We start from the raw sequence: 27234 nt of genomic DNA, 5'->3' as shown, positions 1-27234 counted from the left end.
TTAGCCGGGTGGCACAAATCAGAAAGGACAAGGACAGAGAGTGGGACTTGAATCTCAGGTGAGAGGCAGTGTCCCAGCGCCTGTGTTCTCCAAGTCTTCAGAATGCATAGCCTTGCATTTAAAAGGGCAGCGTCTGCGTTTTAATGGGACGGATGTGTTTGAGGCAGTGAGAGAGTCGTTTTCACACCAGCTGGCTTTTAAAAATTTCATGACACGGGTTGCTCTGGTTTTGTGTGGGCACTCCCTCCACCACATTGCACTAGTTTAGCAGACAGAACATTTCATGACATCTTTCCATCTGCATAATAAAAATATGACAATTTAAAGTTTAGCTGTTTAGCTTATTTCTTTGACACCTTTCCAGAACTTAACAGTTCGTTCAACAATCAATTAACCAGCAGGTTAAAACAATCCCACAGCAGCAGCATTAGATCATGCTTTTAAAAAACAAAACAAAACCCCAAACCAGCATTTAAAAAATAATAAAGCAGTTTTGCAAGAACGAAGCAAGAAGAAACAAAGCATCATCAAAAGCAGTATAAAACAGGGCCAGCAAAGTAAAAGAACTACAGATGAAACTGGTGGTAGAAAGTGTCCTCAAGTCACAACTGACTTACAGCAACTCTATAGAGTTTTCTAGGCAAGATACAATTATTTGTTTGTGTTCAGTGGCACCTTTAAGACCAATGGAGTTTAATTCTGGGTGTAAGCAAAGAAGTGTGCATGTGTCTGAATTAAATTTTTTGGTCTTAAAGGTACCACTTAAAGGTGAAACAAGCTTTGTTTCATTTATTTGTTCGTTTGCTTAAAACATTTTTATGTCACCTTTCCACCCAGTCAATATCCACAACATAAAAACATCTAAACAATTAAAAATACAGTTTAAAAGATAAAATTCAGTTAAAGACACCTAATGGGGCACTTTCACATATGCTAAATAATGCAGTTTCAATCCATTTCAGTGACCGTTTGCAGGTGGATTTTGCTTTTTCACACAGAAAAATCCAAGTTGCAAAGTGCCTTGATAGTGGATTGAAAGTGCATTATTTAGAGTGTGTGAATGCGCCTTATAGACAGCACTAGAAGGTGGACCAGTAACCATTGGGGGTGGGGTGGGGGAATGCAAGCAAAAAGGTCTTCACATTCAGAACCTCTGCCCCTGGGCTTTCTTTGTGGACTTCCATCCAAGCACTAGCCAGGGGCTATGTGGCAACCTTGGACTTCCTTGTTATACTCCCATCCAAGTACTATCCGGAATCAACCCTGTTTAACATCCGGGATCCGACAAGATCAGGCTAGCCTGAGCCATCCATGTAAATAAAACTATATTAAGATTGCCAATCCCCAGGTGGGGGCAGGGGATCCCCCAGTTTTGAGGCCCTCCCCCCACTTCAGGGTCATCATAAAGCATGGGGGTTTGCTGGGCACTCATTCCCTATGGAGACCGATTCCTATAGAGTATAATAGAGAATTGATCTGCAGGTATCTGGGGCTTGGTGGGGGGGGAGGGGGTTTGAGGTAGACAAATTTTCAGCATAGCATCCAACACCTCTCCTCAAAAGTCCCTCCAAGTTTCAAAAAGATTGGACTGAGGGGTCCAATTCTATGAGCCGCCAAAGAAGGTGCCCCTATCCTTCGGTATTTCCAGTGGAGGGAAGGCATTTAAAAAGAGTGTGGTCCCTTTAAATGTGATGGCCAGAACTCTCTTTGGAGTTCAATTATGCTTGTCACAACCTTTCTCCTGGCTCCACCCCCAAAGTCTCCTGGCTCCACCCCCAAAGTTTCCTGGCTCCACCTCCAAAGTCCCCAGATATTTCTTGAATTGGACATGGCAACCCTAAACTATATGGCAATGAAAGCAGGTAGTAAAATAATTGGGGAGGGGGAGTCAGCTAGAAGCCTGGAAGAGAGCAGCTGATGAACTTCCAGGGGATACAATTCTACTGGGAAGCCAGGGGTGGGGAGCACAGCAAAAAAAGACCTGTCATCCATTTTATCTTTATTGCTGGAGTCATACTGAGCAGGCCAGAGGTGAGGAGATGAATTGGCAGGCAGGATGAACACAAAGTCTTCAAAGACTAACCATTTCATGGGGAGTAGGGCATTGAAGTACAAAAGATCTTACAGAACCTGTTCTTTATTCTGGTTTCTTGTACCACAGACTCTTGAGACTAATATTACCCCATAGAAATAAATGGCTCACTTACAAGAGTGCAAATCAAATGATTTTTTTTTTAAATTTTCCCTTCCCATGAGGGGATTTTGCTCTGAAGGAGCAGGAGATGATTCAGTGATCTTTTATTAATGATTCACCTTCCCCCTCTCCCCAGAACATGCTAGAAAATGAAAAGAAGGGCCCAGCCCACAGAACAAGAATTGACCTTGTTTCTTTGTCTCAGGTATTTCAGGAAAACAATGTCGTTATAAAGGAGTACAAGGCTTCTAACACTGGGCAAAAGGTGTTCTATATGATGTGTATCGAAGCCAACAATTTAAACTGCTCTCGCTGAGAGAACCATTTAAACTGCTCTTGCTGAGAGTGTCAACTGTATGCTCCAACTCAATCTCATTTACCAAGGACTGTCTCTGTCCCAGTTTTGTCCCTAAACACACATAATGGAAGTGTACACTATTGCTAGTATTTTCAATGTGTTTGGTCATTATTTTTTGTGCATAGAGTGGCTCGTATTTTCCAGCTTTGGTGTGTGTGAACAGAATGCTGGATTTGAGTGAGTGCATGTGTTTGCGTGTACTGAAGGTATACATACATGGAAAGAATAGGCATGTTGCTTGTTCACACAGAATGGTGACCATCAGGAGGTTTTTTTTTTTAAGGGGAACAAACAGGGACACAGTTCCGGCTGGCTTGGAGTCAAGGGGTGTGGCCTAATATGTAAATAAGTTCTACCCAAAAACCCTGTGTGAAACAATGGTGATGTCAAGGGGTGTAGCCTAATATGCAAATGAGTTCCTACTGGGTTTTTTCTCCCCCCCCCCAAAAAAAGCCTTGGTGACCATGCTGTTGAGATGATCCCAGATACTATATGTTCCCATTGTATGTGGCTGGCGCCCTAAACTGAATGTCTAAAAAATGGCTTGGAAGTTAAATCTCAGAGTGTTACAATCTGGTGTGTAATGCATATAAATATTGACACCTGAACACCAGGATCCCCCCCCCCCCCCCAATGTGACTTGGTGATGTTATCAGTGCAACTGACCTGGAGAAAAATTGTTGCCTGACCCCAAAGTGGCAAGCAGCATTTCCCTGGGTATGTAAGAAAGGGGCACGAGAACTAAGTACCAGTGCAACCCTTCCTACCCTCCATCCAGCAGCGGTATCCAAGCTTTTGTTCAACAAAGTGTTTTTCCTTACCTATCCTTTCATTGAAGAATCCTAGACACAGCTGGCCCTACCACTAAGCAAACTAGGCAATTGCCTAGGATGCTTACCTTCTGGGGGTACCAGATTGGATGCTCCCCATGTGGCTTGGTGACATTATCAGTGCAGCGGGAGCACCAGAAGTTAGCCTTGCCTAGGGTGCCAGACAGTCTAGGGCCAGCCCCGATCCTAGAACACAATAGCCCTTTGCAGGAGTTAAGTCTAGGGTTGCCAAGTTCAATTCAAGAAATATCTGGGGACTTTGGGGTTGGAGCCAGGAGACTTTGGGGGTGGAGTCAGGAGACACTAGGGGTAGAGCCAAGATCAAGGCTGTGACAAGCATAATTGAACTCCAAAGGGAGTTCTGGCCATCACATTTAAAGGGATGGCACGCCTTTTCAATTCCTTCCTTCCATAGGAAATAATGAAGGATAGGGGCACATTCTTTTGGGGCTCATAGAATTGGACCCCCTGGTCCAATCTTTTTGAAACTTGGGAGGCATTTTGGGGAGAGGAACTAGCTGCTATACCAAAAAATTGGTGCCTCTACCCCAAAACACAGCCCCCCCCCCCAGAGCCCCAGATACCCACAGATCAATTCTCCATGATTTTCTATGGGAATAAATCTCCATAGGGAATAACAGAGTTCCCAGCAGACATTTCCATCCCCTCCCCCCACTTTCTGATGACCCTGAAATGGGGGGAGGACCTCCAAACCGGAGGATCCCCTGCCCCCACCTGGGGATTGGCAACCCTAGTTAAGTCTGGCAGAGCTAATCCCATGTATGACAGAACGTACTATACATAATCTTCCCCATACGCGCAATGTCATTTAATCTGATGGCGGCAATGCGTGAATATTCCAGCAGAACTTGTTCTTTGCATAGGCACAATCAAATGTAATACCTGAAAAGGCTTAGTTTGAAACCTGTTTGTCTTATAACGGGGAAAGGCGAAGGAAATATCAATGAGAGATGAAAGAACCAAAGACCTTTCAATAAGTGCAGATACCATAACTTGGCCACTAGGAGGAATCCTGGATGTACTAACTGGATCTCTGTCTCTCCCTGTGTGGGTCAGGACAAGTAGAGTTCTGTTGGAGTTCAGACTTTTTGAACCATCCCTTTGACACAGTTTGACTGGTAGCACTTAGCAGGCGACCCAGAGATAATTACATGCCATGAAAAGCCTCACCTGCTGATTTCTGTACATCAAACCACTGCTGAAAATACAGTAGAGATCCTGCAAACGCCTTTTTTCCTCCTTTAATCTGAAGCAAGAAGTAAAACGTAGAAGCGAGAAGTAAAAGGATTTTCTTCCCTCGGAAATCCATAAACTGCACTCACAAATGAATTTTAATGGCCTTTTTAATATAGAAAATTATGGGATTGTAACAGTTAACATACTCTGTATTGGTGGAAAGTGCAGTCAGGCCGCAACCGAATTATGGCCACCCTGCATAGCTTTCAAGGCAAGAGACAAACAGAGGTGGTGTACCAGGGATGGTTCTAGGTTTTTGTACACATAAAATCAGTAAAATTGATGAATTAAAAGCAATTGCAGCCCAATGGACATTCTTTATAATGCGCTGTAATTCTGCTTTCTAGGCATTGGGCGCAGTCCCCCCTTTAAATGGAGTGGGGAGGGGGTACCAGCCCGGCAACTGTTGCTGTACTCAAGCAAAAGCCTGCCGGAACATCTCTGTTTTACAGGCCCTGCAGAATTGTAAAAGATCCCGCAGGGCCCTAGCGTCTTCTGGCAGAGAATTCCACCAGGTTGGGGCTAGGACTGAGAAAGTCCTGGCCCTCATTGAGGACAGCTGGACCTCTTTGGGGTTAGAGATCACCAGTAGATTTCAACCAGTAGAGTGTAGTGCTCTTCCAGGGAGGCGGTTCCGTCGGTACGTCAGTCCCAGACTGCTCAAGGTCATAACCAAAACCTTGAATCTAACTTGGTACTCAACCGGAAATTATGGTGGTGACCGTGGTTTTGCTCTGTCCAATCTTAGGCTCCTTTTTTCCTCTGTGTTGTTAAGATTGCTGACTCTTGGATTTAAAAAAAGAAAGGAAGAAAAATAAGACTGGTCCTTTAGGAAACTTGTATACCAAAACTGTAAACAACAAGAACCCTGAGCACATAAGCAGGGTCTGGGGGCAAAGGCAGTGGAGGCTGGTCCATTTGGACAAATGGGACAGTGATCTACCTGCTCAGGCCACTCTCAACTCTCTTCTAGCTGCCTCTTTCTGATCCCTACTAGTCTAGATGGTGGTAGGCTGCCAGTAATAGTGTCTGTCTCTGTCGTGTCTTTAAGTCAGCACTGCAAGGAAAGAACACCAGAGGACTTTTCTTCCCCGTTAACTCAGACTGAGCCACACTACTACATTAGTTCATTTGACAGCAAGTCTGAGTCCCTGACTGGTCAATGGAACAAATGGCCCATATTTCACTGCCACCATTTTGTGGGATGAGGCAGAACAGATGCCTATTTTTGGTGCCAGGGGTGGAATTCTAGCTCCTTTGCATATTAGGCCACACACCCCTGATGTAGCTAATCCTCCAAGAGCTTGCAAGGCTCTTTTTTGTAAGCTCTTGGAGGACTGGCTGCATCAGGGGTGTGTGGCCTAATATGCAAAGGAGCTCCTGCTAGAATTCCACCATGGTTGGTGCCATTGAAGTGCTGGGTTTTAGAACCACAGGTCTGCTCTTGTCTGCAAACCTATACACACTACCTCAAGAGTGAATCTGAATGAATCTAGTAGAGTTTACTTGTGATCAGAGCTTTTTTGCAGCAGGAACTCCTTTGCATATTAGGCCACACACCCCTGATGTAGCCAATCCTCCAAGAGCTTACAATAGGCTCGGTAAGGAAAGCCCTGTAAGCTCTTAGAGGATTGACTACATCGGGACCGGGGGGGGGGGTATAGCCTAATATGCAAAGGAGTTCCCGCTACAAAAAAGCCCTGCTTGTGAATTTTCAAACATACGTAGAGTTGTCAACAGCAGTCACTTAAAGGCACTCTTCATATATTGTCATTTTATTGCAAGGACTTCAGAAAAAATGTTGCCTCCTCAACGCTCCAGGAAGTTTTTTTTTGGGGGGGGGGAGGAGGAACCATCAGGTTTCGGCTGGTTGGGCTTAGTTAATTACCCAGGGAAGAGGAGATGCCTCAGCATATACACGTAGCTTTGTATTGCTTTCCAATGTGGAAGATGAGCTCTTGAGTTAGAGTTTCAGCATGCTCTGTATAAAACATCTTCAGTACTCCTGTCCTTCATCTCAAAAATCTTACAGTTTTCATTAATCTGTTCAGTAGCGGGTTTTGGGAAAGAGGCCATTTGACAAGATTTCGTCCCTGCCTTTGATATCCCACCGTTGTTGCCAACACTGTAACAAAAGGAGTGTTTGAATTAGGTTGGCACCTGCATTGGAACCAGTTAAGCAACAAGGATTTGTACTGCAGAGCTTAATTTATTTTTTTGTCATTGCGCAAAAGTAGACGACATTGGACCAAACCAGAACCAGCTGGCTCCACTTACTGCTGTTTCTAGCTCCACATAACATTGATAGTGTTGCTAAACTCCAAGTGGTGGCTGGAGATTTCCCAAAATTACAACTGATCTCCAGGCTTCACAGATAAGTTCCCCTGGAGGAAATTGCCCCTTTGGAAGGTGGACCCTTTGGCTCACCCACAGAATCTCCAGAAACTTCCCAACCAAGCTCTGGCAACCCTAACCATTGATCACCATGCCTTCTGCCCCTTCCCCCAACTGTTAGCGCCTGTCACTTAGCAGAACTCAGGACTTTTTTTAAAAAAAATGGATATAGGAGCGGAGAATGGTGGGAAACTATCTATTCATCAAACCCGGACAGCTTTATTTGGCCAAAGCCCCAACCATGGTTTGATTCTGATTGGCTGGCAATCCTGAAGGCTTTAACAACATAATTGCTCTAGACTCAAGCTTGTGTTTTGGAACACGGCACCTTATAATCTCTATAAACATCAATAAATCGAGTCAGAACACTTGTTGGAACCGATTGAAATACGTGGTGGATTTGTCAAGTTTGTGATTCATCCTGTCTCCAGCTGACAGCCTGATTAACCATTTCATCAGGTTCATTTTAAAAATATATATATACAGACTTATCAACTGACAGTCTTCTAAGATTTCTTTCTCTCTCTTTAAGGAGACAACAGCCTGAGTCTACATTTTTAGGTTAGTTGTGAAGACGCATAATTACCTTTCTGTGTAGCACACGTGGGAGCTGCCTTATACACAGGGACGGCATGTCCCAGTAGGCCAGGCAGGCAGCTGCCTAGGGTGTTATCTGGACTCAGGGATGGCCAGTGGGTGCCCTCCTCCCTGTGCCACCCCACCACCTCCAGTTCCCCTTTCCCACCACCACGGCTCTTGCCCTTGTTGCCCACCTCTCTGCTGCCCTCCTCTGCCTCGCCATCTACCTACTGGTGGATGGGCGGCTGTAGGGAAGGGCCACTGGGGCCATGGGGCAGGGCGGGGCGGTGGCAGGTGCACTCAGAGGTGCTAGGAGCCATGCCACCTGCTGCCACCATGTTCGCCCTCATCACCGCAGGAGCGGGCACAGGTTGGGGGGCCAGGGCTTAGGGCACCAAAAACCCTGGCCACTGGCCCTGCTTATACAGTGTCAAACCACTAGTTGATCCAGTTCAGTGGTTCTTAACCTTTTTTGGGTCATGGCTCCCTTTGAGAATCTGATAAACGCCATGGACCTCCCCTCCTCAGATACACACAAACACATACACATAAAATCGTGCGTTCCCTGCCACCCTTCACAATACTTCAATAACATAATTTGGCATTAGTTTTTTTTCCCACAAAGGCAATTTTCGAAGTATTAGGAAGGAAATGGAAGGAAAAAATATTTGTTTGTGTCCAGTTCATAGACCCACTAGAAATCCATCCGTGGGCCATCGTTATTGATTTAGTACATTATTAGCTTATTATGCATGCACAGCTTACCCCGATGTTTATAGCAATTGAGTCATAAAGCTTGTATTCAGATTCTGTCCTTGCATTTTACACCATTCTTTTTCCTCCTGATTTTCTGTTTTCAGAAATTTGGTGTATCCTTTCTGCAAGTACAACAAAGAACTATACTTTTCCTAATTGGGTTGGGGATATCACTCATGAGGTGGTGGTGGGTGGCGACAAAGGGGGTTTTTTGGTGTGTGTGTGTTTTTTTTTGGGGGGGGGGGTGGCAAGTGCTCTGTCATAGCTGCACAATCATGCCAACTTTCTGACCTTCCTTGCAAATTCACATGGTTTTCTGATTGTGCATGCCCTTTAGTGCTAATGCACTGAGCAGAGCATGGCTGGGCTCTGATGCAATATTTAAAAGGTCACTGGTGGCCTCTTTGGCTGTGAACCTCTTTTAAAAAACAAAACAAGTTCACCATTTCTCCTGGAGATTCTCTCATTTGCACTTACTCACTATTGTTAATCTTAGCAGTGTGTCAAAGAATCTCAGAATGCCAGTTGCATTCCTTCCTCCAAATCCAGGACAGGGCTGGCCAAACTGTGTCCTTCCTTCCTTCCTTCCTTCCTTCCTTCCTTCCTTCCTTCCTTCCTTCCTTCCTTCCTTCCTTCCTTCCTTCCTTCCTTCCTTCCTTCCTTCCTTCCTTCCTTCCTTCCTTCCTTCCTCTCTCAAACATCTAACATTCATGTCTTGCAGCTCTCAAACACCCGATGTTTACATTAAGCAAGTCTGGCCACCCCTGATCCAGGGTAATTTTCTTTGTCATGATTTGCAGAAGGTCTGTGTGGCTCAAGCACCGTTTTGATGCAGGCATTCAGAGACTGCCAGAATGGTTGCCGCCGCCCCCCCCCCCAAAAAAAAACTTTATGATGCTCTATTTGCTATAGGAAAAGGGGAATATGGGGCAAGAATAAACTCGCACAAAAAGTGAAACCATGCTGAACAATCAAATGTTTGAACAATGCTCTGAAAACCCCTGACTCCTGATTGCTAATGCAAAGAAGAATGCTTTGATCTTCTTGTTCCTTTTAAAAGAAGCATTTCCTTAGCACACTAAGGCAGAGGAATAATCTCATCATTTAATTAGGTGAATGATTTAGACAAAGATTTGCATAGATGCCCTAATCAATTGCCATGAATTACAGAGGCACAGTTTTGCCAGCAAGGGGTTGAAGACTGTACATACTGGAGGGGGAGGGGGTGATGTGGTGGGTGAGAAATTTTATAATGGCATATTTTTCAAGTATTAAAGTGAAAGAGCCCCATGGAGCAGAGTGGTAAAGCTGCAGTACTGCAGTCGGATCTCTCTGCTCACGACCTGAGTTCGATCCCAGCGGAAGCTGGTTCAGGTAGCCGGCTCCAGGTTGACTCAGCCTTCCATCCTTCTGAGGTTGGTAAAATGAGTATCCAGCTTGCTGGGGGGAAAGTGTAGATGACTGGGGAAGGCAATGGCAAACCACCCCGTAAAAAGTCTGCCGTGAAAACGTTGTGAAACAATGTCACCCCAGAGTCGAAAACGACTGGTGCTTGTACAGGGGACTACCTTTACTTTTTTTTAAGTGAAAAAATATTTTCAAAGCTTGTTTCCTTCGGCATTTCTTCCCCAGCATGACTTTCTGACTGGGGAATGAAGAAACCCCCACTTTTTGCTTCCCTTCCCAGCCTCTTTCTCCTCGTTTCTTAAACCATGTCAATTTCATTCAGCTCTGGTAATTCCACCCTCCTTTTTTTTTTTTTTTTGCTTTGAATGCAGCACTGAAATCCTTTTTTCTTAATACCAGAGATGATGCCATTTGCCTCTGCAGATAAACTAAGGGAGGCGCGTGGGAATTGGATTGCACAGACTCTGCCCCCAAATGGATCCCAAGCAATTTCTGATGGTGACAATGCATCTGATGCTTTTTTTCATGAATCCCAAATCCTATTGGATGCATTTAATAAAATCATTGCAAGAATATAATAAACGTGCATTGGAAAGATTTCAAAAACTAAACAGCTGAGAGGTAGCCATTTTACTAGTGTCCTATCACTAAATTTTCACTGCAAAAAAAGGGGGGGTACTGGGGATTTAAACTCTCAATTAGCTTTTTATCACTACTCTCGTACCACCACATTAAAAAAAACCCAAATATATTTAAAGTGTGGTTATACAGCAGTGAAGGAAGGGGTGGCGGAAGGTGGTTGAATGAGTAAAATGACTTTGCTGTGGACAAATAAGTAGGGCGGTAAAGGGCCAGGCATGGTAATCTGGTGAAATCGTTAAACTCTTGGATTCACTTCAACTTTGAAGTGAACAAAAAAAAAAAGTCTTGCCACAAAAGTGCTCTAAAAAAAACACAGGGTAAAACCGAACAGAAAGCAAGGCAAGCACTAAAGCAGGGGTGGCAAACTTGCTTAACTTAAGAGCCACACAGAATAAATATCAGATGCTTGAGAGCTACAAAACATGAATGTCAGATGCTTGAGAGCCGGAAGACAGGCAGGCAGACAAATAGATTTTTGGGGAGAGAGGTGGAAAGAAAGCAACTTTAACTTTAAATACATTCTCCAAGCCACCAGTTTAAAGAGACAAATGCCTTTTCCATGCCAGCTGACGGGTTGGGGAAGGCTTCAAGAGCCACGCAATGTGTGTGAAAGAGCCACATGTAGCTCCCGAGCCATAGTTTGGCCACCCCTGCACTAAAGCAAGGAACACACATGCAGAAAGGGGTGGGGGGACACCCAGACGGGCATGTATACTGAAAGCGATGGAGAACACACGTGTAATAGGCCATTCTCTACTCTTGCTGGCAGCAGCTCTTCAGGGTCCCAGGCAAAGAAAGATCCATCCCAGCTCCTGATGTCTGAGATTGTTTAACTGGAGATGGTAGGGAATTCATCCGGGGTCCTTCTTCTGGAAGACATGGGGCATTACCTCTGTGGCATTTTGTCTTCCCAACTTATTTAAAATATAGTTTGAAAGCCTTTCTGAAAAACTTTGTGTTTCTCGGAAACCATAACACACATATGGTTTTTCCTGTTCCTCCCTTCTTCCATTTTATCCTGACATAAACAGTCCTGTGTGGTAGATTAAACTGAGAGAAAATGACTGATCTAATATTACCCAGTCAGGGTTGAGAGCCAAACTTCATAATATGTTAAAAAAAAAAACCCAGTCAGATCAGGGTTCCCTAGACCCAACTTTCTTTCCTCCCAGCCATTCAGCAGCTGTGGGGAATGTCCTATCACTAAATTTTAAAGTGTTCAGGAGTTTGATTCAGCTCCAGTCTCCTGGAGGGAAGAGGGTCTCCTGCCTTTAGGTGAGCCAGTTTGGTGTAGTGGTTAAGTGTGCAGACACTTATCTGGGAGAACTGGGTTTGATTCTCTACTCCTCCACATGTAACTGCTGGAGTGACCTTGGGTCAGCCACAAATTCTCAGCAGAGCTGTTCTTTCAAGAGCAGTTTCTGTCAGAGTGCTCTCAGCCCCACCTACCTCACAGGGTGTCGGTTGTGGGGAGGAGAAGGGAAATAAGATTGTAAGCTGCTCTGAGACTCCAAGTGAAGAGCAGGATATAAATCCAGTCTCTTCTTCCTCTTTATTCCCCATGCCATTTTCCCAAGCCAAACAGTTGTTGGGGGGGGAGTGGTTCTCTGCATATGTTTGGAGCTGTGCAGCTTGTGAAGCTTGTCCCTGAGTGAGGATTTCACCTTGGGCCTCACCAGGGAACTCCTTTGCATATTAGGCCACACCCCCATGAAGTAGCCAATCCTCCAAGAACTTACAGGGCTCTTCTTACAGGGGGAGGATTGGCTGCGTCAGAGGGGTGTGGCCTAATATGCAAAGGAGTTCCTGCTACCAAAAAAAGCCCTGGGCCTCACCAGTGTTTCTCCAGCACTCTCTCTGAGGAAATGAGCTTTGTGAAAGCTTATACCCTGAAAATCATTTTTGGTCCTTAAGGTGTTCCTGGACTTGATTCCAGCTCTTAGAGCACCCTAAGCCCTCTACTGCATTGACTCACCCTGCCTTTAAAATGGTCGCTTTTCAGAGCACCCTGCTTCCTGGCACAAGCTGTATCCATATAACTTCTTGCCTTGATACATATTTTACAGGTCCACCAGTTGGAAACGAGCCAGTAACATGAATTTAAACATGCTAGACATTCCAGTGAAGCAGCTGGGCAATTGAAGCCTTGGGGCATGGCATCAATTACATTATCTATTCATGGGGAAGTAAGAGTTGAAATTGAGTAGAATCAGAGTTTACCCTGCTAATCATGCATGCACACTGGATTCCATGAGCTAATAAGCTGGTGACATTTATCCATCGCAGCGTGTGCGCGGGAATTAAGGAGGGCGAGAAGAAGTCCTGATTCCAAATTAGATCTTTGTTCGGTCTGCTAAGGAATGAACTGGTGAATAATGAGCTCTTTCAGACCGGCTTGTTTTATTCCTGATCTAGATAAAGAAGGCTTTAATGCCCCTCCCCACTGATGGTAGTTAACTTGCTGTGTAAGAGAGAGGAATGTAAAGGATTTGTTGTGTGTGTGGACTTTATGTTTCATGTGTGTGGGTAGTTCCTGCCTGGATCATTGGAGTCTTAAGGACTGAGCTTGGAACAATGGGAAGCAGGATCCAAATATCTGCTTCCCCGGACCAATCACCAGCCCCCTGCTGGTTCGAATGACCCAGTGGCATTCTAGCATGGGAACCTTGCAGTGTACACATATAATATAGTGGGCTCGACGCAAGGAAGAGGCGAGGCGGTAGCGATCATCAGCTCTTTATTAGGTACAGCATAGTATAGGGCTGCACTTAAAGACTGCCTCCGCCTTGTCTTCCCTCAGTCCTGTGAGGTTAACATAAGCTGAGAGGGAGTGACTGGCCCAGAATCACCCAGAAAGCTTCGTCACTGTGTGGACTCAGTGATGAAGAGTTAGAGATGTGTGTACATGGGTGTATGAAGTCCAGACATCTGTATGTGGCAATAAATCCCAGTGTACCAAAATCAAGGAGCAGGGCCAACGTAAAGGTGCAGAGGAGAGTGATGAGGACGGTCTGGGGTCTGGAGGCCAAGCCCTATGTAGAGAGGGTGAAGGACTTGGAGAAGAGGAGGTTGAGGGGGAACATGATTGTTCAACGGTGGGATCAGCTCCCTAGGGAGGTGGTGAGCTCCCCCTCACTGGCAGTCTTTAAGTAGCGGCTGGACAAACACTTGTCAGGGATGGTGTAGGCTGATCCTTCATTGAGCAGAGAGCTGGACTAGATGGCTTGTATGGCCCCTTTCAACACTATGATTCTGTGCACAGACCTGATCCTTCCCACATGTAGTGTGTCATTTTGTGTTGTGTGTATGCAATTTTTAATGTCTGTACAGGGCTAATATGCATGGATGTATCAAATTCCAGTTCTTCTTTCAAGGTAAAGATTTGCATAAGAGGGGGTTGTATTGTTTCAGAAAAGAATGGAAACACGTCTTTACACAATGAGCGATAAAATGTGAAATTCACTCCCCAAGTAGGTAGTGATGGCCACAAACTAGGGTTGCCAATCCCCAGGTGGGGGCAGGGGGTCCCCCGGTTTGGAGGCCCACCCCCTGCTTCAGGGTCATTAGAAAGCAGGGGGGGGAGAGATGGAAATGTCTGCAGAAAATCTATTATTCCCTATGGAGACTGATTCCCATAGGAAATAATGGAGAATTGATCCGCGGGTATTTGGGGCTCTGAGGGGGCTGTTTTTTTGAGGTAGAGGCACCAAATTTTCAGTATAGCATCCAGTACCTCTCCCCAAATCCCCCATCCAGTTTCAAAAAGATTGGACCAGGGGGTCCAATTCTATGAGTCCTCAAAGAAGGTGCCCCTATCCTTCATTATTTCCTGTGGAGGGAAGGCATTTCCTGTGGAGGGAAGGCAGAGAGCCAGTTTGTTGTAGTGGTTAAGTGTGTGGACTCTTATCTGGGAGAACCGGGTTTGATTCCCCACTCCTCCACTTGCACCTGCTGGAATGGCCTTGGGTCAGCCATAGCTCTGGCAGAGGTTGTCCTTGAAAGGGCAGCTGCTGGGAGAGGCCTCTCCAGCCCCACCCACCTCACAGGGTGTTTGTTGTGGGGGAGGAAGGTAAAGGAGATTGTGAGCCGCTCTGAGACTCTTCGGAGTGGAGGGCGGGATATAAATCCAATATCTTCTTCATCTTCTTCTTAAAAAGGTGTGCAGTCCCTTTAAATGTGATGGCCAGAACTCCCTTTGGAGTTCAATTATGCTTGTCACACACTTGCTCCTGGCTCCACCCCAATGTCTCCTGGCTCCACCTCCAAAGTCCCCAGCTATTTATTGAACTGGATTTGGCAACCCTACCACAAATATTGGCATCTTTAAAAGGGGAGACTAGACAGATTCATGGAGGACAGGTCCATTGAAGGTGACTAGCCATGATGACTAGAAGAGACCTCCTAAATTCAAAGGTAGTAAACCTCTTAACGCCATTGGCCAGGAGGCAACCTCAGGAGAAGACCTTGGCCTCTATGCCCTGTTGTTGGACCTGCAGAGGAACTAGTTGGCCGCTGTGTGAGACAGGATGCTGGAGTAGATGGGCCACTGAGCTGATCCAGCAGGACTCTTCTTATGACCTTATGGAGAATAAATTTGTGATATCTTTAAGTCCGTACCTTTTTCTAAACCTCATCAGTAGTGATAGAAGAGGAAAATAGGGGATATGGAGTATTTTGACTAGTGCATTTGAAATCACACATGACGAGATGTTTGTAAGGCTGAAAAGGAATGATTTCCTCTGCTGTGAATGCTGAGAGAAACTATGGTTTGTTGTTTTGTTTTTCCTTGTGTGCTTATGTTGCATCAACTGCTTTGGAAGATAGGACACATTTTCACATATAATTCTGGGAGTGATGAGATGTGAAATGTGTTCCTCGGAGGGTGAGAACTTGAGGGCTGCCCTTTCGTACTATGAAAGGGTTTTCACTTAACATTTGTTTCACTGCTTCAGATGTGTTCTGGGAAAAAAAAAAAGATAAGGGAAGAGGAGCAAATGACAACAGTGAAATCCAAGAACAGAATGAAATCGCCTGGGTACTTTACTCCAAGCAGTGGGAAGCTTAGTCGAACTGTTGACAAACCTATTTTCTTTCCTGAGATCAAACACCATGAATAAAAGAAGCTTTAAAAATATGTAACACTTAACATTATGCGCATACACCAGGACACACACACACACACACACACAAACGGCAATAACCATTGCATTCCTTAGGCCAAGGAATCTACTGCTAGAGGCTATTGGAAATTTTCCTTCAGCAAATCCAAGGATGTTTAAGGGGGAATTCCTGTTATCCTGATTGTTTTCTGACTTATGGCTGCCAGTGTAAATACCTCTCTCCAAATCCAGAGTTTATTCAAATGCATGAAAGGTATGACAGCCAGTTTGGTATAGTGGTTAAGTGCGCAGACTCTTATCTGGGAGAACTGGGTTTGATTCCCCACTCCTCCACTTGCAGCTGCTAGAATGGCCTCGGGTCAGCCGTAGCTCTTGCAGAGCTATCCTTGAAAGGGCAGTTTCTGGAAGAGCTCTCTCAGCCCCACTCACCTCACAGGGTGTCTGTTGTGGTGGAGGAAGGTAAAGGAGATTGTAAACCACTCTGAGATTTGAGGCTACCACTATTCAACAATTTGGAAAGGTTTGCAGTCAGTTTTTGGATGTTGTGCCTAAATAATATTTCTCATAATCCTCAAAGTCTGCTTGATACCATTGACACATTAGGATGAAACATTATAGTTAAGTGTGAGAATATTTTAATTAATTAAAATAAAAGACGGACTCACTGAACTACTCATCGAGGTGGGAATCCATGTTCTGAATCAGTAGAACAAATTTTGAGTACAGTGGCACCTTTAAAAGTTTATTCAACAAAAGCTTATTAAAGGTATTCTTGGTGCTTGGGAGGAAGGGCACAGTGGGAGGGCTTCTAGCCCCACTGGTGGACCTCCTGTTTCCACTTGGGGTTTTCTGGCCACTGTGTGACACAGAGTGTTGCACTGGATGGGCCATTGGCCTGATCCAACATGGCTTCTCTTAGGTTCTTATGTATGAGCTTTCATGTGCAAGTGTGCCTCCACATGAAAGGTCATACCTTGAATAAACTTTTGTTGGTCTTAAAGGTGCCACTGGACTCAAAATTTGTTTCACAGAACTATTAATATTGTTAGGTTATTTCCCAGTCCATACAGTCCTGAAATTCAATGTATGTGCACTCCAATATACCACTATTGTTGGAACAAGCTGAAATAAATACTTTTATAGTTTGTAAAAGGGGACGACTCAAAGTGTACCCTAAAAAGGTTAATCTAGTTGCCAGCCACCCAGGAAGCTGCAATTTGAAAGAAGGACCACCCAGAGTACTAAGAAAGTCTGAAAATGGGACATTTTTACAGTAAATATGCAAAATATTTTTGAGCAGGAATGCACAAGAATGCCGTTCCAGCTGACTTTGCATCAGGGGGTGTGGCGTAATCGGCAAATGAGTTCCTGCTGGACTTTTTCTACAACCCCCCCCCCCCCCCCCGAAAATATGGAACACAGAATCTCTCAACAGAAGTCAACATTTCAACAAGCCTGGTAACACATAGGCTAAGGTGATGGGGATCTATAGATTTCATTATTCCTTCAGTCTTGTATTTAGGGAGGAGATAATTTCCACCAGCCACCAAGATCAATAAATAGGGCTTGCATAATGCAAGCTCAGTTTCCTAATCGATGCTCAATGCAAAACAAATAAACAAATGGAGCTTCCTTAAATCCTCCAAACAATGTTTAGTGTTCACTGGCAAATGGCAAGGTAGTGCAGTGGGCTGTAGCCACTGACCAATGGCAGTGAGGCCCCAGACCCTTCCTTGCAGGTGTTTCAAGCTTGTGGAAGCAGCTGGAAGCTTGACTGGTACCAAACAAGTTCATGTTGGCCAACTGGCTGATGATGCTCTTCATGTACTGTTGACCTCATTGGTTCACGCTTGCACAAGGAATTGTTATCAATTTAGCAGCTGTATCACTGCATGGTGCTTATCCAGCCACCAGCATCTCTACCACCTTGCCACATCTGCTAGTAAGAGCTGAAGCCTCCTCCATGGCTGCTCAACACCCATGTCTGAGTATTACCCACTATGGTTTGTCTTTCTTCACAAAGGCATTCCAGATGTGTCCTCCTTTCTCCCTTGATTAGCCTTATCCGTTGTACTCTATGCCCTTTGCTCCAGGGCCTTGTCTGATCTCTGTTATGATAAGAACTGTATTGACAAAGAGAGGCAATATATCTCAAAAGGACAAAACTACTGAGACAGACTAAAGGATGATGGAAAGAAACGCTGTGGCTCAACCAAGGTCGCAAGAGTTTGCCATTAGCAAAAAAATAAATGCAAGTCTGTAAGGCATACATTCCAAGGCAAATTTTTGCCCATTAAAATTTGGAATACAATTAGAACTGTCAAGGTATTCAAGCTTTGTGCAGCTAAATCATAGGGAAGCAGCATTTCAGATTCTAATGCATAAAAAGGCCTTGGTATTTTGGATCAATGTACTATATGACCTTCATTGCTATGAATCATTTACTAGTACTTGTTGCATGCAAAGTGTCTTAGTACTTTTCAATAGTACTTATTGCTTTTCAAATCTCCCCTGGAAGTCTCACCAGAATGGTATCCCATGACATCACAGAGTTTGAGATGGATGCTAGAACAGTGGACCCCAACTTTTTTGGCACCAGGGACCAGTTTTGTGGAAAACACTTTTTCCAGGGACTGGGCGGGGGGGGGGGGGATTTTCTCGGGATGATACAATTGTGCACTTTATTTCTATTAGTTTGGTGTGGTGGTTAAGTGTGCGGTCTCTTATCTAGGAGAACCAGATTTGATCCCCACTCCTCCACTTGCAGCTGCTGGAATGGCCTTGGGTCAGCCATAGCTCTTGCAGAGTTGTCCTGGAAAGGGCAGATTCTGGGAAGAGCTCTCTCAGCCCCACCCACCTCACAGGGTGTCTGTTGTGGGCGAGGAAGGTAAAGGAGATTATGAGCCACTCTGAGACTGAGATTCAGAGTGGAAGGCAGGATATAATCGAGTGTATTATTACTACTACTACTACTACATTGTTATAATGAAATAATTCTACAACTCATAGCCCAGTTGCTAACAGGCCATGGACCAGTACCAGTCCACAGACCAGGGGTTGGGGACCCCTGTGCTAGAACATCTGGCAACACAGTGATGTTGCTTCTGGTTATGCAGATGGGAATGATGCCATGATGTCATGAGATACCATTCTGTAGCCTGCATTTTCTACCCACTGCTCACTGGAGTGAAAGCAAGCATCAGGAGAGTGGAGTTCTTCCACCTCTGCCTGGGAAGTGGAAACCATATGAATCATGTGAGTATGCACACATTCAAACAGAAATGGGATGACGATAGCCCCACTTGGCTTCAAGTGCCATAGCTCCAGGTGTAGCTCCAGGCGTAGAGCCAGTTTGGTGTAGTGGTTAAGTGTGAGCTACTGCATACATTTGTTTGCTCTGGGGCCATTTTTCCTGAGCAAAGACAAAAATGTGTGAGCTGGAAGCTAAAAAACTGTGAGCTACCTCACAGTAACTCAGCTTAGAAGGAGCACTGCTTGGAAGTATGAACATTACAAGCTGTGCAAATTCAAATTCTGACTCCCATTTCAACTGCATTCCCGTTTCTTGCTTCTGAAAAGTCTTTGGTAGGAGTACTGTCTAGGAACTGCCAGTTCATTTCAACTCAACTGAACCACGCAACTGAACCATGAACCAATCAAACTGGGGGGCTAGTTTGTGAACCAATCCAGTTCATATTGTTTCATGACCCCCGTGAAGAGCAGAAAGCAGAGATTTAAATGTCTTTAACCCCCTGCTTTCTGCTCCCTGTGATAAGTGTCAGGGAGAAGAAAGCAGGGGGTTGAATGACTCCAAGCCATTTTAACCCCCTGCTTTCTGATCTGCATGAACTGCCACAAATTGCCTTAAAATTCATGGAAGTTTGTGGTGGCTCTTCAGTTCTTGAACACTACCTTACGAACCATGAACTGGCCAAAATTCATCATGAACTTTTGTTATTGAGAAGGTTCGTGCCCATTGCTAATTCCAACTAGAGGTAAGCTTTCCTCTGCAGAAAGACCAATAAACTAACTAGCAGATTTGCCACTCACTTGTAATGCATACCTGGTTTCTGCCTTCTGAGGTGCATTAAAAAGTAGAGGTATGTAATACCTGATCGAGAGCAAATTCTTCATTTCACTTTGTACCAGAAGATAGAACTTATTTCTAGATATCTTATGTTGTGTGTACAATTTCATATTTTTTATTGGCCAGTAGCTGCTCTGCATATCATTACTGGCAATTAATATCTAGACTGGCAACAAGGTGCTAATTACTCAGCAATAAATATAGCTTATGAGCAAATCGGTTCTGATATAAAACTGTATTTGGTAATATTAAGTTAAGTTTCTGGGAGAAATGGGAAATATATACAGTCTCAGTGACAACACATTAAAATATGGTTTATTTTAATAGTTTTTTTTTTAATTCAGCATTTTTTCATTTAAGACTACTTCCTCCCTGACTGTACATTTTTTGGGTTTGGCGCAATGCAGAGGGAAAATTATTTTTGACATATTTATTCTTTTAATGGTTATTCATTCAAGAGAGTTTTGCAGAGTGTCTTTGTATTTTACAGTTTGGGGGCAGAGAGAGATTCATTCTTTGGACAGGTTTATTCTTGGAACATTTACTCATTTAAGTCGGGCTTCAGTCTACAAGGCTATTACCAACGATGTTCTAGAAAGGTGCTTACTGCTGGCTGAGTAATAAACAAGGCCATCCGCTTAAATGTGTCAGAGAAGGGGGCTGCACTCTAAATCAGCAAAATGACAAATGAATGAATAAGCCACAAGCCTCCCATGTGCTAAAGAGAGAGGTGGGGAGTAAAGAACACACGGGGTCATTGTGGATGTTTTACCACATTTCTATTATGTGCAAGCAGGGTCACCATCTCAGGGTTGGAAAATTCCTGGGGAGTTCAGGGATGGTGCCTGAGGAGGGCTCATGCAGTCCAGGAGAACAGGGGTTGAAATATGGGGACATAAGCACATATCTGATGAAGGGAGCTTTGACTCAAAAGTTTATACCCCAAAATTTTTGCTGGGCTCAAAGGGGCTATGAGACTCAAATCTAACAGGGACACAGGTATCACAAGTGTATTGTGATGTAATACAGGACTAGGGTTCTCATTTTCCCTCTGGGGATATGAGGTCTTTTGTCCTTAGAGGGTCCTTCTCTGGGCCTCAGAAAAGGGGGGGTAGGCAATAGAGATTGGTGAATAAAAAGAAACAAAGGAAATCCTGGGCAGAGGAAGGAAGGAAGAGAAGGGGAAATAAAAAGAAGGAAAGCCTGAAGAGGGGATGGAATCACAAGCCTTGTTGCTTACCAGTCCTCCTGATCGTCCTAGGGTTGCCAAGTCCAATTAAATAAAAATCTGGGGACTTTGGGGGCGGAGCCAGGAACAAGGATGTGACAAGCATAATTGAACTCCAAGGGAGTTCTGGCCATCACATTTAAAGGGACAGCTCACCTTTTTAAATGCCTTTCTTCCATAGGAAATAATTAAGTATAGGGGCACCATCTTTTGGGGCTCATAGAATTGGACCCTCTGGTCCAATCGTTTTGAAACTTGGAGGGTATTTTGGGGAGAGGCACTAGATGCTATACTAAAAATTTGGTGTCTCTACAGCCCCCCCCCCAGAGCCCCCAATACCCACGGATCAATTCCCTATTATTCCCTATGGGAATTGTTCTCCATAGGGAATAATAGAGTGCCTAGTAGACATTTCCCTCCCCCCCACACACGCTTTCTAAAGGGGGGGGAGGGCCTCCATACCAGGGAATCCCCCCTCCCTGCCCCCTCCCTCTCTCATACACACAAATACTTACCAGATCTTCTCCCAGAGAACTCTTGCTGTGAAAACGAAAGCAAAGAAAGGGCGGGGCCGTTCTCCAAAGCCCTTCCTGTTTCCTCCTTCCTGCTCAGCCTTAAAGGGGCAGACGTTTTACAAACTGCTCACCAACATGAACCCTACAGGTATGTTCTCCACCCCCCCCACCCCCGCTTACCGATTTCTGGAGACCGGGGGATGAAGCTGCGAACCCAGAAGTCTCCCGGCAAAGCGGGGGGGTTGGGAAGCCTAGATCGTCCAATGGTTGAAGCTGCTGTGGCAGCCCTGGAAATCCCATTTATTTGAATGGGGGCAGCCAAATAATAAGGCTTATAATGGCCCCAGTTGCTTTCTGAAAAGCTTGGTATGCACCAAGGGAAGTACTAGCAGGCACTGTAGTAAAAACTTTCTCCACCAAAATGTTAGGGAAATGTTAGACAGGAATTTGGGTTTCAGTGTTTTCTGGAGCTCTCCCACCTTGCAGGAGTAGCCTGCGGTGGGTAGTCCCACCTGCCAACACTGCAAACCAAGGGGAACTCGCAGCTGTCTCTGTTGTCCTCATTCATAGGAATGGGCAGGATCATGCACAATTGAAGAGATTCCCACTGGCACTGACTTTCTCAATCCAGTGAACATGGAAAGAAATTCATAGTTGAAGCACAGTTTATTGAGCAATAACAAAATAGACAAAACACTGAAGAAACTAACCTCTAGGAAGAAGCTGCAGGAAATGTTTCCTTGACCTGACCTGCAACAGGAAGGAGATCTCTTTTCCTTAGGTGCAAATGGAGTCCATTGAAGAAGGTCAATCTCTCCTCCGGAAGGCAGCCATTTTAAAAATAAATATGGGTTTTATAATTTTTAAATAAGATCTGGGTACAGAAAGAAAAAGAAGCAGGGAAATAAAAATCTTAATATAACATTCGAAAATATTTTTCCTCTCAATCTTAACTGAAATTAATGCTATTCTAACATCTGATAGGTAGGGCTGCCAGGTCCAACTCAGAAAATATCAGGGAAGTTTTGGAGTGGAGCCAAGAGACTTTCCCATCTCCTAAGATAATTAAAAATACAGCAATGCAGTTTCCCCGAATACAATCTTCATTTCCCCAGCAGCTGCAATTCCACTAAGTGAAAGTGAACAGAGAGAGAGAGAGAGCAGCCAGAATAAACAGTTTGCAAGAACATACTTTTGTGATCTCAGTGGGGCAGTTTACTCACAGAAGTTTATATATATATATATATATATAATTTTTATTTATATCCCGCCCTCCCTGCCGAGGCAGGCTCAGGGCAGCTTACAAACATGGAAGTGCCATGATTACAATAAATATATTATACAATAAAATACATTAAATAGTTAATTAAAACTTGCTGAATATAACCATCTGCTGTATTTCGACCAAGTTTTTCAAAAGGGAAACAAAAGGAGAGCAGCCTAGGTGGTAGAGTTTTACTCCAAACAAACAGAGGGACTGTTCTCTTGCTTTCTCACATGCTTCTCTCATTCACCAGGAAGAGCCACATGGCTCTGCTTGTTCAGGTTTTGTCCTGCTGAGATTTAGAGGTGATCCATGCCTCGATCACCTCAAGAATCGATTACTGTAACACTCTCTACCTGGGGCTGCCCTTGACTCAGATTCGGAAGCTGCAGTTGGTCAGAATGCTGCAGCCAGGCTACTAATGGGGTTCCCCGTCAGGAGCACATTCAGCCTGTGCTGAGAGCGCTGCACTGGCTGCCTGTTGCGTACCGGATCCGTTTCAAGGTCCTGGTATTAACCTTCAAAGCCCTATATGGCCTAGGACCTACCTATCTGCGGGACCGCCTTGCCCCCACATGTTCCCCAGAGAGCACTGCAATCAAGCTCTCAAAATCTTTTGGCTGTCCCTGAGCTAAAGGAGGCTAGGCTCAATTCCACCGCAGCAAGAGCCTTCTCGCTTGCAACCCCAATACTTTGGAACACCCTCCCAAAAGCCATCAGGGCCCTGCAGGATTTATCGCAGTTCCACAGGGCCTGCGAGACTGAACTGTTTTGGATGGCATATAACATCTAACGGGAGAGGGCTGCCACCACATCTGGATCCATCACACTTTATTACTAACTGTCTAGGATCTGTGCGCGTGAGAAAGAAAATATTACATGATCCGCCTGAAGCAGCACCATTGCCATTTATCTGATTGTTTTAACATTGCTTTTGTTTACTGTCTATTTTATGCTGCTAGCCGCCTTGAGTCTGTATAGAATGGGCAGGATATAAATATAACGTAAATAAATAAATAAAAAATAGAGGCACACAGGGAGTCCAAAATACAAGCAGTTTGCAAACTTCAGTGGCAGAACATCTGCTTTCCCTGCAGATCGTTCCAACCCCAGTCTCCAGCATCCCCACTAAAAAGAATTAGGTAGTCAGAAAGCCCTCTGCCTAAAACCCTAGAGAACTATGATAGTCATAGAAGACAGTATTGACCATGATAGAGCAACTGTCTGACTCTGTACGAGGCAAGCTTATGTGTTATAACTTATAATACAAATCCTATCATCACAATGTTTAGCAAAGAACTTTTAACATGTGAGCTTGGAATGGATTCTTCTCCACCGGCCAAACGTAGCTTGCCACTTCACCAGTGAAGGTGATTTTATGCCATTTGTATATCTCAAAAATCAGAACTCGAACAAGAAGTGTCATCCTTACAACTCCAGCTGCACTGAAGAAGGGAAGTCGCCTTGAGGGTTACGATTTATGCAGGCCGACCACCAGCTTCTGAGACAGTTTGGTTTTTCTGTTAGTTTGGTAGACATAATAGGAAAGGGGGCTTTCCAATTTCAACAGTTTCTAAAACACATTTTCAAATTCACATAGGCATGTTGAAGGTGTATGTTTTAAGTACTGCTCCTCCGTTTCCATTGCTAAAGGGAGAGGTTCAGAGTTATTAGGATTTGTGGGCTTTGCTACAGGGATCCTCCAAACAAGAGTCAAAAATGCATAGGCTGAAGCTTTGATAGCACCACCTCCCTTATTCTGTCTCTCCCCCCCCCCCCTTCCTTTATTTTTATGTTTTGACCTCATCCACCCAGGCTCTATTGTTTTTTAAGCAAGGCGATTCCTTGTGGGAAACCATCACTCATTTGGATGGTCTGATCTCTCTCTCTCTCTCTCTCTCTCTCTCTCTCTCTCTCATTTCGTTCACAGTTCCAAAGACAGCTCCAGCAAATGTCAGTGGTAGAAGTGGAAGACGGCATGAATTAGTAATAGCATGGGAGGTAAGGGACCCCCTTTGATTAAAGGCCTCATTTTGTGTTGTCTTCTTTGAGAGCTGGGGAAGGAAGGAGGTCTGCACTGAGGTTTCTCCACAGCAGAGCTTGTCAAGGTTTGGAACGTGAAAGATCGTTTTTTAAAATGTGTGTTAAATCCTCCCTGAGGTTTGCAAGATGTAGCATGAAGGGTAAATTGCCAGACATCCGGAGAATCTGTGCTTCTCAAAAGAATCCCCGATTCGGTTTGTTTGTTTGTTTTATTCGGAGCTTAATTTGAACCTGAGTTTGGCCTGACACTGCCTTGGCAAGGATGCCTGCTCAGATTTAACATCAACGTGAGGAAGGCACATCATGTTAGATCAGGGATTCTGTAGGGAAGGTTTTTGTTTTTATACAATATAATGGCAGAAGATGCAGTTTGAAGAGGGAGGCTGGGATGAGGGTAGAAAGGGGGCTTCTTAACCCTTTCTCCTTGGGCTGATTTCCTTTTACCCACCAAGCTGCTTTTTATAGCCACATATATAAACACATAAACACGATTTATGTTTGAGGAGAGTGTTGGACGCAATTTGGCAGAGCTGGTTTTCAGTGGGTAAAAAGGCCTCAGGGAAGAGGAGTTGAAAAACCCCTCTCTTTCTCTCTCCTCCCTCCCAGCTTTCCCCTTCATATGGCAATTTCATGTTGTAAAACCAGCAAATCTTTCAACAGTCACAGAACAGCACAGAATTTATGGTTCCTGCCATAGGTGGACTTATTTTTATATTCCACCTTTCCCCCCACTGGGGACCCAAAGTAGCTTACATTGTTCTCCTCTCCTCCATTTTATCCTCACAACAGCCCTGTGAGGTAGGTTAGGCAGAGAGTGTGTGACTGGCCCAAGGCCACCCAGAAACTTTCTGCGGCACAAGTGGGGATTTGAATCTAATCCAATACATTAACCACTACATCACGTTGGACTCAGACGAGACCAATTTATATGTGAGACATTTTTTTAAAATCTATCTATTGTATTTATATCTGGCCTTTCTGTGAATATTGGTGCCCGTAGTGGCTAATAATGCAATAAAAACAGTTATAATAAAAGAGTCTGCAGCTATTGCTAGAAAGTCGCCCTTACATCTGACCTCACATCCAGGTCATGCTGGAAGTGATGTCACTGTGTTGCTCACAACAGCAGTTCCCACTCCCAGCCAGCTCACTGAGAAGCAGTGGGGGAAGAGGGATACCTCCTGCCAGTCTGGGAGACCTGGATTCCTAGTGCCAACTTGAGCTATTCTGTTCTCTTCCAATATTGGGCAGTAGTGAAGTGCCTTCTGACATCTTTTCTGGCACCTGTCAATTTTTTAGAAAGGGGGTGGGGTTAGGTAGAGCTTTTGCCCAACAAGACTTTTGATCGACTATTGGAATATTTGATTGGCTGGGCAGATTTTTTAACGTGTTGCTTTGACAGCAGCTGCCACCACAGCACCAGATCTATACTGTGTGACTGAAATTAAGCTGAGCCAATAGTTTTGTGGCTGGCTTCATCTCCTGCAGCAGCCACTCTGTTATTGCGCCCACCATGCTGTGTCAAAATTTCAGATGTGCTGCAGTTTCAAAAAGGTTGGTGGCCCCTGGTGTTTTGTTTAAGCCATGTTTTCTCTTAATCCAGCTAACTGGGAGCATCGCTGAGATTATAATTCCTTTAGCTGCATCCAACCCAAAGAATAACTGAGTTCATCTTTCTTTAGCCAGTCTCTGAAGAGTTTCAGAATGGAGAAGGATTCGGTTACATTGTGGCTTTCAAGCCCAATGAGGCAAGGGGCTGGAAGGAAAAAATGGTAACCTCGTCTGATGCCTCCAAGTTTATCTACAGAGATGAAAGTGTGCCACCTTTAACTCCATTTGAAGTGAAAGTCGGTGCTTATAACAACAAAGGAGACGGGCCCTTCAGTCCTATTGTTATTATCCATTCTGCTGAGGGAGGTGAGTTTGCATAGCTTTAAATTCTATTGCATTGTATTAAAGATGCTTGCTTAGAAACAATGTAGGATAGGGGTGGCCAGTGGTAGCTCTCCAGAAGTTTTTTTTGCCTACAACTCCCATCAGCCCCAGCCATTGGCCATGCTGGCTGGGGCTGATGGGAGTTGTAGGCAAAAAACATCTGGAGAGCTACCGTTGGGCACCCCTGACGAAGGACAATGAGATTGCCAAATGTGTAAATATGGTGGAAATCAATTGCCCTGACCTAACAATTGTGAATTGGTGTTGGAATTCTCATGTGTCTGTTGAGTCGTGCCCCCTTCCCATTTTGCATTTGGGATTCCCAATTAGAGGAAGCGTCTTTTTGTTTTAGATGAGTCCCATCCATTGAATCCAAGGTTGTGTTCATATACATCATAGCATAGGGTGTTGCTGGAAGGTACATGGTGGAAAGTGCTGTCATGTCTCAACTGGTTTATGACCACGTAGGGTTTTCAAGGCAAGAGACTTCATAAGAACTCTCTATCTGGGGCAGTGATGCTCTGTATTCTTGGTGCTTGCGGAGGCACAGTGGGAGGGCTTCTAGTGTCCTGGCCCCACTGGTGGGCCTCCTGATGGCACTTGGGTTTTTTTGGCCTCTGTGTGA

At 44.6% G+C, this 27234-nt stretch overlaps 1 protein-coding gene across 2 annotated transcripts in view; it reads left to right on the top strand.

Moving 5' to 3' along the window:
* Positions 1-27234, top strand: part of CNTN5 (contactin 5) — an 897557-nt gene that overhangs the window by 827337 nt on the left and 42986 nt on the right. For both annotated transcript variants that reach the window (XM_060234908.1, XM_060234909.1), the window contains 2 exons: positions 24562-24632; positions 26357-26591. In XM_060234908.1, coding sequence (XP_060090891.1) covers positions 24562-24632; positions 26357-26591 — 306 coding nt within the window. The remainder of the gene's footprint in view (positions 1-24561; positions 24633-26356; positions 26592-27234) is intronic.

The sequence above is a fragment of the Heteronotia binoei genome, chromosome 3 (genome assembly GCF_032191835.1).
Source record: "Heteronotia binoei isolate CCM8104 ecotype False Entrance Well chromosome 3, APGP_CSIRO_Hbin_v1, whole genome shotgun sequence".
NCBI lineage: Eukaryota > Metazoa > Chordata > Lepidosauria > Squamata > Gekkonidae > Heteronotia > Heteronotia binoei.
The sequence above is the reverse complement of the archived record's forward strand: the minus strand, read 5'-3'. Positions and strand labels throughout refer to the sequence as shown.